Consider the following 13,465-nt stretch of genomic DNA (forward strand, 5'->3'; position numbering starts at 1 on the left):
TGTGTGTGTGTGTGTGTGTGTGTGTGTGTGTGTGTGTGTGTGTGTGTGTGTGTGTGTGTGTGTGTGTGTGTGTGTTGCTTAGTTCCGCTTTTCTGTCTGTACATGGGTTTTCTGTTCTTAATATACTGCCTCTGCAGCTCTGCACAAGACTTCCTGTTCTGCACAGTTCCAGTCTGGCTGAGCAATTGGTTTGTGAGTCAAAGCTGGCCTTCCTTTATACAGGCCTTTATTATAAAATACATAAAACAAAATACACAGAAAATAAGCACTAGAAAAGATATATATTCCCTAATAAACCAGAGATTTCACAGCTTTTCATGTACTTCTACCTCTCTCACCATCAGACCTATAAGAGTTCAAGTTTGCTTTGGAAATCATGGATACAGCTAATGAGTGACCATTAGTGTGATCAACATGAAGTCTCCATCCTAAACACAAGCAGAGTCTGAGAGCTACACTTCCACAAGAAGAGCCCATTTACAACTATTGAATTTATTTGGACATTTAGAACAATAAAATAAATGCTACATTACAGTAGAGTGAGAGCAGGTATATCCATTGAGATTGAGCTGCAGGTGTGATACACAGAGAATTAAAAAACAATATTGTGTAAATGGATTGTTGTCTGCTACTTTGCTCCTTCATTTGAAAGTACATCAAAGCCTGTGGTCCTCTACCTGTAGTAGAGTAGTTTGTAAACAGTAGTTTTCAAGGAAAACACATTTGTACTTGTTTCTTGGTAGCTCCTGTTGTTTTTTCCTGGATTCTGGTAGTAGCTAGGGATACATTCATGACTATGGCTAACAGCCAGTCTTAACAATCCCAGTTTGATCTATAATCTACTATCCTTGGATATCGGCTCTGAAAATAATAGGTCTAGTAATAAGATGACACATCTTTGATAAAGAAGTTCAATACAGCAACCCTTTGTTTGTGTTAGTTGGCTTGACAAAACCTAAGCCCCAGTTAAAGATTTCATACCTGTTCATTGAGGTGTCACAGTCTGTACTTTAGTAGAAGTACAGATACCAGTGTTAAAGAATGCTGCAATAAAAGTTGAAGTACTGATTCAACTCCTTTACTCAAGTAAAAGTAAAAAGGTACAGGTTGTGAAATATACTTCACACTACTTCCACTACAGTGACAACATTACTACATAAAAGTAGCTTCTTGAAGACAATTTCGACCACCTATTTTTATGTAGAGCCAACTGAACCTTGTGCTATATCAATGTTCACGTGTTTAAAGTTCACATGGTGATTTAGGCTCTTGCTTGACACAGAACACTCTGACTTTAATCTCAAAATAGCTCCTTAACGCATTAATTGTTTTGTAGTACACAAACCTGGTAATTGTCATAATCTTTATTTTGATAAATTTAAAGTTCACAAATCTACAAATCACATTCACCACACCACTAATAATTATTATTTGCAGTAGTTTTTCCTTCTTCTGATATTAAAAGGAAAAAATGCAGTGAAAAAATGCAGAGTAAAAGAGATGGCATTTACAAATCACAAGAAGCATATTAAGCCTAAGATTCTAGTACTTGGTTGAATAAATAGTGGTTTTATTAATTTCATTATAGAGGCATACAGATCTTTTAATCAATGCACTAATTAATCAATGAAAAGAAGAAAAACAACTTATTTTTATTAAGACAGTAGTATGTAAATATTTTTCTAGACTAGTATGCTGTTTCTCATTTAAAATCCACCTTCCAAACTATTCACCTGATACTGTATGATTATGACAGAATCAATCACTTGTCTGCTGCATCAAGATCATTTCAGTTCAACTCACATCATTAAATATGCACATCTTCTGTTTCACCATTTAACTCAATAATATGTTTGGATATTAATTTGCATCTTGCAATGCACATTGTAAATTAATATGTATGTTTTTTATAGTTTTTTCTTAATGCCACAATAGCAACAAAAACAAGTGCACTAACAAGCTAATGTGTTACTCACAAGTAACTGCCAATACGTTGCCAAAAAGTATTAGATATTTTGCACCATAAATTTGTGTCTGGAAAATACTATAAGATATATATATTAATCTTTTACACTCAGCACACATCTGAGCACCAAATTACTTCATCTTGGTAAATTTCATAATGCTAGCTTCTTATATCTTTTGTTTTTCCTTTGGTCGGCACACAGTAAAAACTTTTGGTGAAGTCACTGGAGTGAACTTGAGTGGTGCCTACATGTTGATCATGATTTGTGCCACAGTCAACAGTGTTAGCGCCCATATGCCAATTGTAGACTGAAGACTGGTTGATGATGACACTCCTGGAATTTTGAAAAAAAAAAAGTACCTCCATAAAATTCTCTGGACTTATAAACTTGAGTTCTCATCTTGCTTTTATGTGTAACACTGACAGCACAATAATACAACATTATATAGGGTATTTTACATTAATAAATTCAAACTGCAGAATATGTGGCCAGAAACTTACTTATACTGCCTTCTATGATGCCCAGTGCGGTATTTTGGAGTGCTTGTGTCAGCGCTGCAGTTGCATTAGTTAGTGATGAAACCGAGTTTTGATCTTGGAACACAAGAGTCATGTCGACAACTACTGATCCATTCCTAGAATGACAAAGACAGAAGCAATACTTCTTAAAAGCAGTTGAAGGACAGATATCTAAGAAAAACATAAGTCATGGACAGAAATTTAGCCTTACTTAAAGCTGTTAACCCTGGAGCGTAGGAATGATGCAAAGACATTTTTAACCAGTCTGTTTATCTGAAAGAGAACATTATTGTGAAGTGTTTACAAGTGTTTAATAAAGGTTAAAGAAAGAAATGAAAGTCTCTTAAATCATATATAGTTCCAAGAATATATACATTTTACATTATTATGCTAGCCGACATTTAGGTTTGCTTGTTAGCACATAGTATTGGTGTCTTACCTCTTTAATCACTGTTTGAGCCAAAGTCTGAAAAGCTGATGAGCTTGGGACTGAGAGGTCTGTTTTAAAGGTTTGGTTGAGACTGAATTGTAGACCAAGGGTTCCTTCATTTGCAGAAGGAGGATCTGTTGATGCAGTGCTGGTAGTTGTTGTGGGTAATGTTGTCACTGTAGTGGAAGTGGTTGTTGTATTTGGAGACACAGTTGTGGCTGCAGTTGTATTGGAACCAACTGTTGTGGCTGCAGTTGTTGCAGCTGTAGTAATGTTAGAAGCAGTGGTTGGGGTTGTTGTAATATTGAGCACAGCTGCGGAAGCAAAGAAAGTGGAAACTGTAACTGTACCAGTGATTTATCAATAAAGAATTACTAATTTATTTTAGATAAAGAATTAAATACGTTTGGTTAAATACTTACTTGCATTAAGACTGCCTGGTATAATGTTCAGGGAAGAAGTGTTAATATTTGTACTGAGTTCTGAGGTTAAATTGTTTACTGTAGGAACTGAGGCTTTGTCTTGGAATACAAGAGTCATATCGGTAACCACTGATCCTGACCTTTATTGGTAAAGAGAGAAAGAAATACTTTTATGACAGGAAGTGAGTAGTAAATATCTGGAAAAATTACATTATCAAATTTTGGCCTTACCGGAATGATTTAACAAAGGAACGAAGGAAGGATGATCGATAGACACGTTTACATGCAGCATTTACCTGAAAGATAAAATGTAGTTTTATACTTTTACAGCAGATGCACATGCCATTGCCTGTATGAATCTGAGGCTATCATCTTGCAAATCAAATGGATTTACAAAACTAAACAGGACTTAGAAGATTTAATAACCAAACTAAATATGAATAAATGAATGTAAAAAAAGAAGAAGAAGAAGACCAGGGAAAGAGGCATTTCAGCATTTTAACCATTGCCAATTTTCAGTGAGTTTTATGTAGGCCAACAGAATATCAGCACATAGTGTTGCCGTCTTACCTCATTGGTCACTTTTTGAGCCAAAGTCTGAAAAGCTGATGAACTTCGGTTTGCGAGGTCTGCTGTAAAAGTTTCGCTGAGACTGAATATAAGACCAAGGGCTCCTTGACTTGCAGTAGGAGGATCTGTTGATGCAGTGCTGGTAGTTGTTGTGGGTAATGTTGTCACTGTAGTGGAAGTGGTTGTTGTATTTGGAGACACAGTTGTAGCTGCAGTTGTATTGGAAACCACAGTTGTGGCTGCAGTTGTATTGGAACCAACTGTTGTGGCTGCAGTTGTATTAGAGCCCAAAGTTGTCGCTGCATTTGAGGTAGCATTCGTGCCATTGGCAGTAGCTGAGGCGATAGATATAGTTGGAACAAATGTCAGCTACAATATATTAATTTTACAAATGGAGAATTAAAGAATTTCATGAATATGCCACAGATAGGACATTCACTTTTATTATAAACTGGTACATTCTGTATTTTATTAAAGAAAAACACGTTTCCTCATAGTCATGGATTGATTTAACAGACACTGATTTTCCTGGCGATAGAGGTTAAAGGTGAGGCTCCTCTTTACTTGTGTGGTTAGACTGAGTGTTGATGAGTTTATGCTGACTGCAAATAAGTTTGGGATAAGTGGTGTTGAAATCATGTTTACCTGTAGTGAAGTTGTGCTGAGTGGGGTGAGAGCATGCTGACTGGTGCTGTTGGTGAGCATTATAGTGAGGTGATTTGGTGAGGTCATGTAAAGTGGTGTTAAAGGTGTGTTGACTTGTGGTGAGGTTGTAGAGACTACTGGTAAGGTCATGCTGAATGGTGCCATTGGTGCTAATGGTACTATGGTCACCTTAATTGGTGTAACTGGGTTAACTGCTGTTCAAGTCATGTTGACTTGTAGTGAGGTTGTACTGAGTGCCAATGGGCTTGTGCTGACTGGTGCTATTGATTTGGATGGTGCTGAGGGCATGTTATCTGGTGTGGCTGAAGTTGAGTTTAGGGATGGACCGATCCGATATTACGGTATCAGTCCGATACTGACATAAATTACTTGATCGGATATTGGAGAGAAATAAAAAATGTAATCTGATCCATTAAATATCACAAAAGCACTTCACAAAACTTGCAACATGGCGTAACTCAGCTCATAACCTTAGCGCGTTGGAGCAGTATGCATCACGTGATAGAGCGGCTGTGGCGTGCGAGACTTGTTGGCGGTCAGCATTTGGATCCTCGCTACCAAACCGGCATTTCATCTCCGAGAAAGTTATCCCAGAGAGAAGTAAAGCAAGTGTGTAAGTTCATCTCTGGATGTTTGTAAAGCATTCCCACATTAAGCTTAACAACCGATGTATGGAGCGACTGCCTCTTCTCTCTCCCTCCCTCTCCTGTTACTACTTCATTCATGAAACTGATCAATGATCAGCTGATCGGCTTTTCTGTTGCGAGCCCTGTTTCTCTTGTTTGTTTATCGCCCACTTTGCACCAGAAAGAGGAAACCAGCGGCTGAACAACAGCAGCACGTTTAAGCTTGATAAGCTGTTCTTAGAATTTATTTAAGATTACTTTCTACACCAGGCTCCTTTTCTACGTAGCTGACGGCTGGTAACTGTGCAGGGGCGGGTCTAGCAAGGTTTTGCCAGGGGGGCAGGTAGGGCATTAACAGGGAAAAGGGGGGCCCAAAGAATATGTTTCTTTTTTATTCTCATTTAAAATGTCTAGCTTTTAATAAACAATTATCTGAATCTTACAACCAAAGTTTTAATCAGAGGTAAAATGTATAGAAGTCCATTACTGTATATAGTAACTATTAAGTCTAATATATACCCTAGTAAGCTATAGTACCTTTTCCATCTGTGCAGTCTGCAATTCTGTTGAAGAAAGATGCTGAATCTATTTAATTATTGTAGAAAAATAATTGATTTCTGTGCAATTTTTTTTTACACGTGCATTAAATTAAGGTTGATTACGTTGATTAAGCATCACGAGGCAGAGGGTGGGGGGTAGTTTTTATTTTTTTTGCTGGGAGTTTGCAACCCTATTAGTTAGGTTGTTTAATATTTCTGCTAAGTACTCTTTAAAATACCAGAATAGGGAGGATGGTGTAGGTTTAAGTTTATTAGCTCAGTATTGCTGAACTATGAAATATTTTGTGTGCAGTGTGTTTTTTACATACAGGTATAACAGAATAGCTTTAGTGTTTTGTTTTTAAAACGTGAGTATGAACCTATACAAAATGCAGCAAGATATTAAAAAAACTGTTTTATTGATTAAAAATAAACTATATCGGATTCCTATCGGTATCAGCAGGTATCCAAATTTATGATATCGGTATCGGTATTGGACATAAAAAAGTGGTATCGTGCCATCTCTAGTTGAGTTCAGTGGAATCAATATCACATTAAATGTTGTTAGCACAGAGCTCGTGTTGAGTGGTGGTGAGGCTGGATAAAATGGTTATAAGAGTGAGGCTGTATGATGGTGTTACATGCTTGTGATAATCACATGTAAAAATTCATAGTTATTTCATGGTAATACCTGGTGTGGTACTTGGATTCATTGTTGAAGATGATGTTGTGATTTGTTCTGTTGGTACTATTGTCACAGCTGGAAATCACAATATTAAATAAGTCATTGCACAGTCTTGTGACTATTTCCTTATTATCATATATTTGAGATCAACATCCAAAATCACAATTTATGACAATAAATGATCAGGAAGGATGAAACAACAAATTACATGAGGACCGACCTTTTGCTGAAATAGATGACGTGTTAACTGAGAGGTTAAAAGTTGAGCTTGCAACAGCTTCTGTCAAAGTTGCAACTGCAGAGCTGACATTTGGTAATGTTCTGACATCATTGAATATCAGCTCAGCATCAACCACAATGGATCCTTGACTGTAAAGGAAAAATGTAGTGATTTTCTATGCTTTCATTTTATTTGTCAATTCTTTATCACTGATTAGCCTTACATCAAGAAGGCAAGAATGAACTTATTAAATCTATTGTTAAAAATAAAAAGTAAATGGTTAGTTGTCTGGATGCATGCTCAATCATCCAGTATAGTAAAAAAGTTGAATCTTTTCATCTGGACATAAGTTTTCAGTGGGAGAAATGTTTTGTCACTGTTCCAAGTGAATTCTTCAGTCTCAGTTGATTGTAGGTTTCTGCAACCATATAAACAGTACCTTTGCACAACAACTAAAACTAGTCAACTTACCTCACAATGGTCTGAGGTCAGTTCCTTGATCATTAAATGGTTAGTAGCTAATAAAGGTTTAGTTTTAGAAAGTAATCTTAAGCTGTGTTTCTTACCTGAAACTATTGATGACAGTTCGATTAAAGCTAGATCCAAATTGTTTACTATAGACGTCGTTGAGCTAGGAATAAATTGTTTTGAAAGATATATAAATACATATCATAAAACATGAAATTTCAAATATTTTAAAATCAAGTTCATATAAGTCATATCACAAAGATTTCATACATTTTATGTTTCATGTATACGTTCCCTTGCTCATCATAAAATTCTTAGTTATTTGGAGTAACCAGCTAGAATTGTATTTATTCATATTTTTATATATCTATTGTTTAAGTACATTCAGATCAAAAGAACAAAGACGTTTAGATAAGTAGACTTTTTGGGAAGGTTAAAAAAATTCCAAGAACTCACCTGTTCAGTCACTTTTGATTCTAACTGTTTAAAGGCTGGTGAGCTTTTGTTTGCAAGTTGTGGTGAAAAGGTTTCCTGCAGCTTAAATCCTAAATTGATTTAAGGTGCTTGTGCTGGTGCGGCAGTTGTAGTTGTGGTTGGAGCTGCAGCTTTAGTTGTAGTGCTAAAAAAGGTGACATTTGAAAGTATGGATGTTCCTTGCGAAGTTAGGTCTGGAGATAATGGCTTGACTGTTGGTGAGGTCATGCTGGGTGTACTGAGTGACGCTGCGGTCATGTTGCCTGGTTCTGTGGATGGGTAAAGTAATGTTAAGGTCATATCAACTTGTTCTATGGTTTAATGTTGTTGACAACATGTTCACAGGCAAGGTTGTGTTTATTGTTATTGAGGTAGTGCTAAGTCGCATAGAGGTCATCTTGACGAGACTGGGTTAAGTGGTATTGAGGACAGTTGATCTGTTGTTAAATTGTGTTGAGTGGTGATAAAGTAATGCTGACTGGTGTTGTTGGTGAGAGTGGTGCTGAGATGATGTTACCTGGTCGGGTTGCATTTAGATGCACTGAGGTCATGCTGACTAGTGTTGTGGGTGGTGCTGATGTCACTATACCCGGTGAAGTATGTGGAATTGTGGTCATGTTGCCTTGTGGTGAGGTTGCATTGAGAGACGATGGTGAGGGTGGTGCTGATGTCACGTTTTCTGGTGAAGTTGCATTGAGTGGCGGCGAGGTCATGCTGCCTGGTGTTATTGGTGAAGATGATGTTGAGGTGATGTTACCTGGTCGGGTTGCATTTAGATGCACTGAGGTCATGCTGACTAGTGTTGTGGGTGGTGCTGATGTCACTATACCCGGTGAAGTATGTGGAATTGTGGTCATGTTGCCTTGTGGTGAGGTTGCATTGAGTAGCGGAGAGGTCATGATGCCTGGTGTTGTCTGTGAGGGTGATGCTGACGTCACGTTTACCAGAGATGCGACTGTGTTAAATAAAAGGTAATTATTGTAAAAAGAAAAGGCATTGGTGAGGTTGCAGTTCCCATTGAGACTGGGTTGATTGGTGGTGGGGTTAAATGAAAAAGAAGTTATAAGGCAGTAAAAGCATGATTAACTGTAGATGAGCTTGTGGTGTTTGATGATTGTAAAGATGAGTTTAGTGGTGGTAGGATTTAGTTTGAGGTTGCATTGCTTGGTACTGATGTTATGTTGATGTCTGATGGGCTTGTGCTAATTGAAAATAGAAGTGTTAGTGGGTTTGGGTTAATAGAATGGGAGTCCCCCATGCTCACATGTTCTTCCACCTCAGCTGTTCAGTATTTTACTCATTGAATACAGTAAAATGCTGACATCGTTGTGCATTAAAAAGAACACTGTCTTAAAAGCATGTACATTAGTTTCATTACACTAAAGTTTCTTTAGTTACGTCAAATTGTGGTAGGGGGTGGAGGGATGTCGAACAGAGGAATGGGAGTGAGGGGTGGGGAAATCTTTTAGCCCATTCAGCTCTAGGCTCCTTCAGCTTCTGTTTTTGTTACCTGTTGTTGAATTGTCAGTAGACGCTGCTCCCACTAGTCCTGTAGAATATTAATTGGATTATTATTCTCATCTGAATTTAGGCAAAAAGCAAAATTATACAAATTCAGTCTATACTTTCATATATTTTAAATATAAATTGCTATTAGCATCATCGCTCTATTTGCACTCTCTCTCAATCTCTCTCACACACACACACATACGTGCAAACACATGAAACCACAAATATCAAGAGAGTGAAATGACAGAAAGATACAACCCAACAAATACCTGCTAATAGGAGGAGGAATGTAAGAGGTTCCATCCTCCCTCTGCCTGGTTCCTGTAAAACACAACCCTCCATAATTATATTTGTAGTTTTTTGTTTGTTTGTTTGTTTGTTTTGTGTTGTTTAAATTTTCCCAAAGAAGTAAAATTTGCACTTACAAAAATGTGTGAACAAAACAAAATGACTTTTTACTTGTTGACTCTGGTTCAGTTTTCTATTCTATGTCTCAGTTTGGCAGTAGTTTTCATTCACTCATAACAGGTGTGGAAAAGAGTTACAAAACTGCCACAATATGAATAAACTAAAATTACAGAGGACATGTTTGAGAAATACTTTTTCTTTTCATCTGAAATATTTAAACTTATATATTACTAAGAAATAATCAAATTAAGAACTGTGGTCTCAGGCATATGGTGTGACAGCATGTATAATGAAATTGAATAAATAATAACAAAATATGAATCTTCTCTCGTATGTTCTGTGATCAAAATTCTTACTATTTGTCATTTTCTGACATTAAAACTATATATATATATATCATGAATTTATAATCATATAATTCCATCTTTCTAGTCTATCAGACTGTTTGCAATTAGAAGCAATTTAAGTATTTAATAAATATCAGTATGTATTTGTTAAGTTGAGCTTTTTTCTTTACTTGGAATTCTTTGAAATTCCAAAGAGCAAAGGTACAAGAACATTTTTTTCATATTCACTGTACATTCAGCTGTCAGTGCAGAGTGGCCACACCTTGACAAGCTAAGCAGGGCAATCTATTATTCAAAATACAAAGAACCACTCAATTACACATTCAGCATACAACTTTTTTGGCTTTAAAAGTGAACCAATTCATTGCTGGCAGGCATTTTCTTGTTATTTAACAGTCTAATGTGAAATGAACAATGGCATTCAAAAATGCATTTGATTAATTTGAGAAAAATACCTGAATGTGAACAGGAAAAACTAACATTGTGAGAAACTTTCAGAAAACAGTAATCCAAATTTAGAAATGTGATGATGAAAACTCCCAATTTAATTAAGAATGTATGAATCTACGGCTTATTAATAGACTTCTCAAAGCTTATAAAATCAATTAGAACATACAAAACTTTGACCTTTTTGGTGTAAACTAATTATGCATTCATTGTATTTTTAACATGTATTTGTGTATCAGAATTGACTGTGCAGCAGCATTTTAGTTAGTGATAAAAAAAAATGTATTCTTTCAAATCTAATTCAAATGACTGTCATATGAAAAATATATTTATAACCAGTAAGAAGTCTGGTTTCAGCCCTATGTTACAGCTTTTACACTCAACACAGTGTTAGTGACATCATGAATAATAAACATACATATATAATAAAAGCCTTCTCTCACGTACTTTATTGTCTGTGAAGGTTCTCAGTCATCCAGGTCATCGTAGTCAAAGGAGCTTGCAAAGAAAAGCGTCTGGACTTCTTTAAGTTGCTTGAAGACGTTTCACCTCTCATCCGAGAAGCTTCTTCAGTTCTAAGGTCAAATGGTGGAGAGTCCCAGATATAAACCTAGTGGGAGTTTCCCCCCACAGAGGAACAAAAGGACCCCCTGATGATCCTCTAATCGCCTGAGCCAAGGTGTGAAACTGGGTGTGGGTCCCAATCAGCCAGAGTTTTGGGTGAGCTCATTGTGAAACCTGGCCCCACCTTATCATGCGAATTCCTGAGGTCAGATGGCCCAGGATGTGAGTGGGCATTAAGGCGTCTGGGAAGGGATCTCAAAACTGGATTATAGATGGCAGAGAGTTGGTGTCGTAAACCCCCGCCTCTGTTCAAAGATGGTCGCTCACAGTGGACATAGATGGCTTCTTTCACTCCTCTTTCAAACCATCTGTCCTCTCTGTCCAAAATGTGAACGTTGGCATCCTTCTGGGACTCTCCACCATTTGACCTTAGAACTGAAGAAGCTTCTCGGATGAGAGGTGAAACGTCTTCAAGCAACTTAAAGAAGTCCAGACGCTTTTCTTTGCAAGCTCCTTTGACCACGTACTTTATTATTAAGACGCTGTCTGCTACTCTAGAACATAAAAAATGACTTAATCTGATTTATTAATAATAATATCATGCAATGTCTAAATGTTTTGTATATTATTGGTTTGATCATATTATGATCATTTAAGTCTTTAATAAATATAAATGTGTGTTTGTTAAATACGTTTTTGTTTAAACAAGGATTAAACACACGCAAAAGTACAAAAACATTTTCTCGTATTTGTTATGCAGAGCTGTCAGTGCAGAATGATGACACCTTGACAAGAAATTAGATGTTGGTGGTGTAAATTAATTCCTTATTAATTATAATTTTAAATATTTACTTGTGTTAATATCGGAATTTAAAAAATAAAAAAAAATAAAAATTTCTCTTACCTCTTGGGAGTCTAACTGTGCAGCAGTATTCTTTTAGTCAGTATTAACCGCACCCTGAATGGTAGGCTAACTAGGCAACAGACTCCTTACCAGCTGGAGTCCAAATAAGTAACTGAAGACTTGTGCCTTTGGTTATTTGTAAGTGAAGCAAGAAATTCTTGCTTTTTCAAAGTGTGACATAACTAGCTGGACTTGTTTTGTTCATCATTTTCTAAGCAAAGAGAATGTTGAAAGTCTTAAGGTGCAATGACAATGCCAAGTCCATTCTTTCAGTTTCACACTTTCATACATTTCAAAATCTTGTCATGAGTAGTGCTGCAAGGACTACTGATTAAATTGTATCATTAGTACTTGCAATAAACACTGCTCTGGGTTTGAGTTGTCTTTAAACAAACTATGGTTAAACAACCTATCAATTTTTTTTTTAAAGTTCAATCTGTGTCATTTACATAAAATATCAGCAAAACCTAAAGTCACTTTCAGAAAAAGTCTGATCAGTGAAACTAGTGCTTTTAGTATTCTCTCTGAGCAATGACACTTAGTAGCTTTTATCTTTTATTTTTCTATCTTACTTATAAAATTTCTGTTAAAATAAAAAAAACCTGTCAAAAAGACTAATTTCTTTCATTCTTTGAGCTTACAAACAATATGCAATTTCCAATATCTACAATAAACCAAATTATTATTCACTGTATAAACCAATGATTGTAGAAAAGAACTTTTCTGCAATCATTGGTACAAACACAAGTATTTGCAAATATAACTGGTTGCTTAACAGTGTGAATTTCTTTTTTTCATCTGTTTATTGTTTTTGTTACAGCTTAGGAATAATGCACTGCCGTTATATTTTGTGGTGTCTGAATTCAGAGATGTGTAACAGTGAACATTTTAAGTCTATATTTTGAGATATTTTGATTACATTTACAATGAAGCTTAATACACACTTGGACCTTGTTTTATCAGTCATACACAAAAAGTTGAAATGCAGAAAGTGTGATCACACGGATTCATCTGAAATCTTAAAACTAAATAAATTATGAATCCATCATAAGCCTCGCACCTAGGTCTGTGTATTTCAGGTGTGTGAAATAAATTAAAATAAAAGTGTAAAGCCTCCATATGTAAACATTTGGATCTTGTCTACCATTCTGCCCTCTGCCCTTTATTATTGGCCATTATTTTAGTACTCATCACTGCCTTTTATTTGAGTAAGTCTCTCATAAGGTTCTCATTTGGAACCTTCCTATTTGCATACATTTTATGCTGGTCTGGTGCGGAGTCATATCAGTTGTTCTGATGCCTGGCTTTCACTGCACATTTGTACTTAGCTGGCTGAACTGCTTTTAGTTCTCTATACACTAACAATTAATTATCTGGTAACTTTTGTCTGTATCTTAGTGTTTGTCTCTTTCATGTGTATTATGTATACTCAGTTAACCCTATTTTGTATTCTTTAGTTAATTGAGTGTCTTTCCTTGAGATGTACAATATGTGGTTTTTAAAGGCATAAGAACTGCTGGATAAGATTTTTACTGCAGTCCTAGTTTTGATTGCCAAGTTTACACCTTAGAAGCAGGATGTTGACAGTATTTCTACTGGAATATTTAGTCTTGGTATTTTTCTAGAATGTGTTGTCGGTACTTTGGGTGTGTGTGTTAACACTAAGAGCAAGTTTGACTACATTACACTGTAATCGCAGTT

The 13,465-nt window shown here is 36.1% G+C and overlaps 1 protein-coding gene and 1 long non-coding RNA gene across 2 annotated transcripts; both read right to left on the bottom strand.

Annotated features, from left to right (window-relative positions):
- Nucleotides 1–1,707: 1,707 nt before the first annotated feature.
- LOC102201731 (integumentary mucin C.1-like) lies at nucleotides 1,708–6,701 on the bottom strand. Its single transcript, XM_005741072.1, has 9 exons — nucleotides 6,644–6,701; nucleotides 6,430–6,498; nucleotides 3,908–4,242; nucleotides 3,569–3,633; nucleotides 3,338–3,477; nucleotides 2,925–3,229; nucleotides 2,697–2,758; nucleotides 2,468–2,601; nucleotides 1,708–2,300 (listed from the first exon to the last, which is right to left on the bottom strand). Exons 2-9 carry the CDS (start codon nucleotides 6,449–6,451, stop codon nucleotides 2,212–2,214), a joined length of 1,152 nt encoding a protein of 383 aa, XP_005741129.1. The 5' UTR covers nucleotides 6,452–6,498; nucleotides 6,644–6,701; the 3' UTR covers nucleotides 1,708–2,211.
- Nucleotides 6,702–8,488: 1,787 nt separating this feature from the next.
- Nucleotides 8,489–9,405, bottom strand: LOC102202014 (uncharacterized). Its single transcript, XR_311947.1, has 3 exons — nucleotides 9,364–9,405; nucleotides 9,096–9,134; nucleotides 8,489–8,540 (listed from the first exon to the last, which is right to left on the bottom strand). It is a non-coding gene; the product is annotated as an uncharacterized LOC102202014 (long non-coding RNA).
- Between the last annotated feature and the right edge of the window lie 4,060 nt (nucleotides 9,406–13,465).

Source organism: Pundamilia nyererei, unplaced genomic scaffold (assembly GCF_000239375.1).
Source record: "Pundamilia nyererei isolate P.nyererei 1_Seehausen unplaced genomic scaffold, PunNye1.0 scaffold00107, whole genome shotgun sequence".
Classification (NCBI taxonomy): Eukaryota; Metazoa; Chordata; class Actinopteri; order Cichliformes; family Cichlidae; genus Pundamilia; species Pundamilia nyererei.

Bases quoted from the DNA above. Each gene is read 5' to 3' on its own strand.
- LOC102201731 (XM_005741072.1), bottom strand. From the start codon at position 6,451: ATGAATCCAAGTACCACACCAG. The intron at 3,634-3,907 runs GTAAGACGGCAA...TTTATCTTTCAG, and splicing joins CTCAAAAAGTGACCAATGAG to GTAAATGCTGCATGTAAACG. The intron at 2,602-2,696 runs GTAAGGCTAAAT...TTGTCATTCTAG, and splicing joins TCCAGGGTTAACAGCTTTAA to GAATGGATCAGTAGTTGTCG.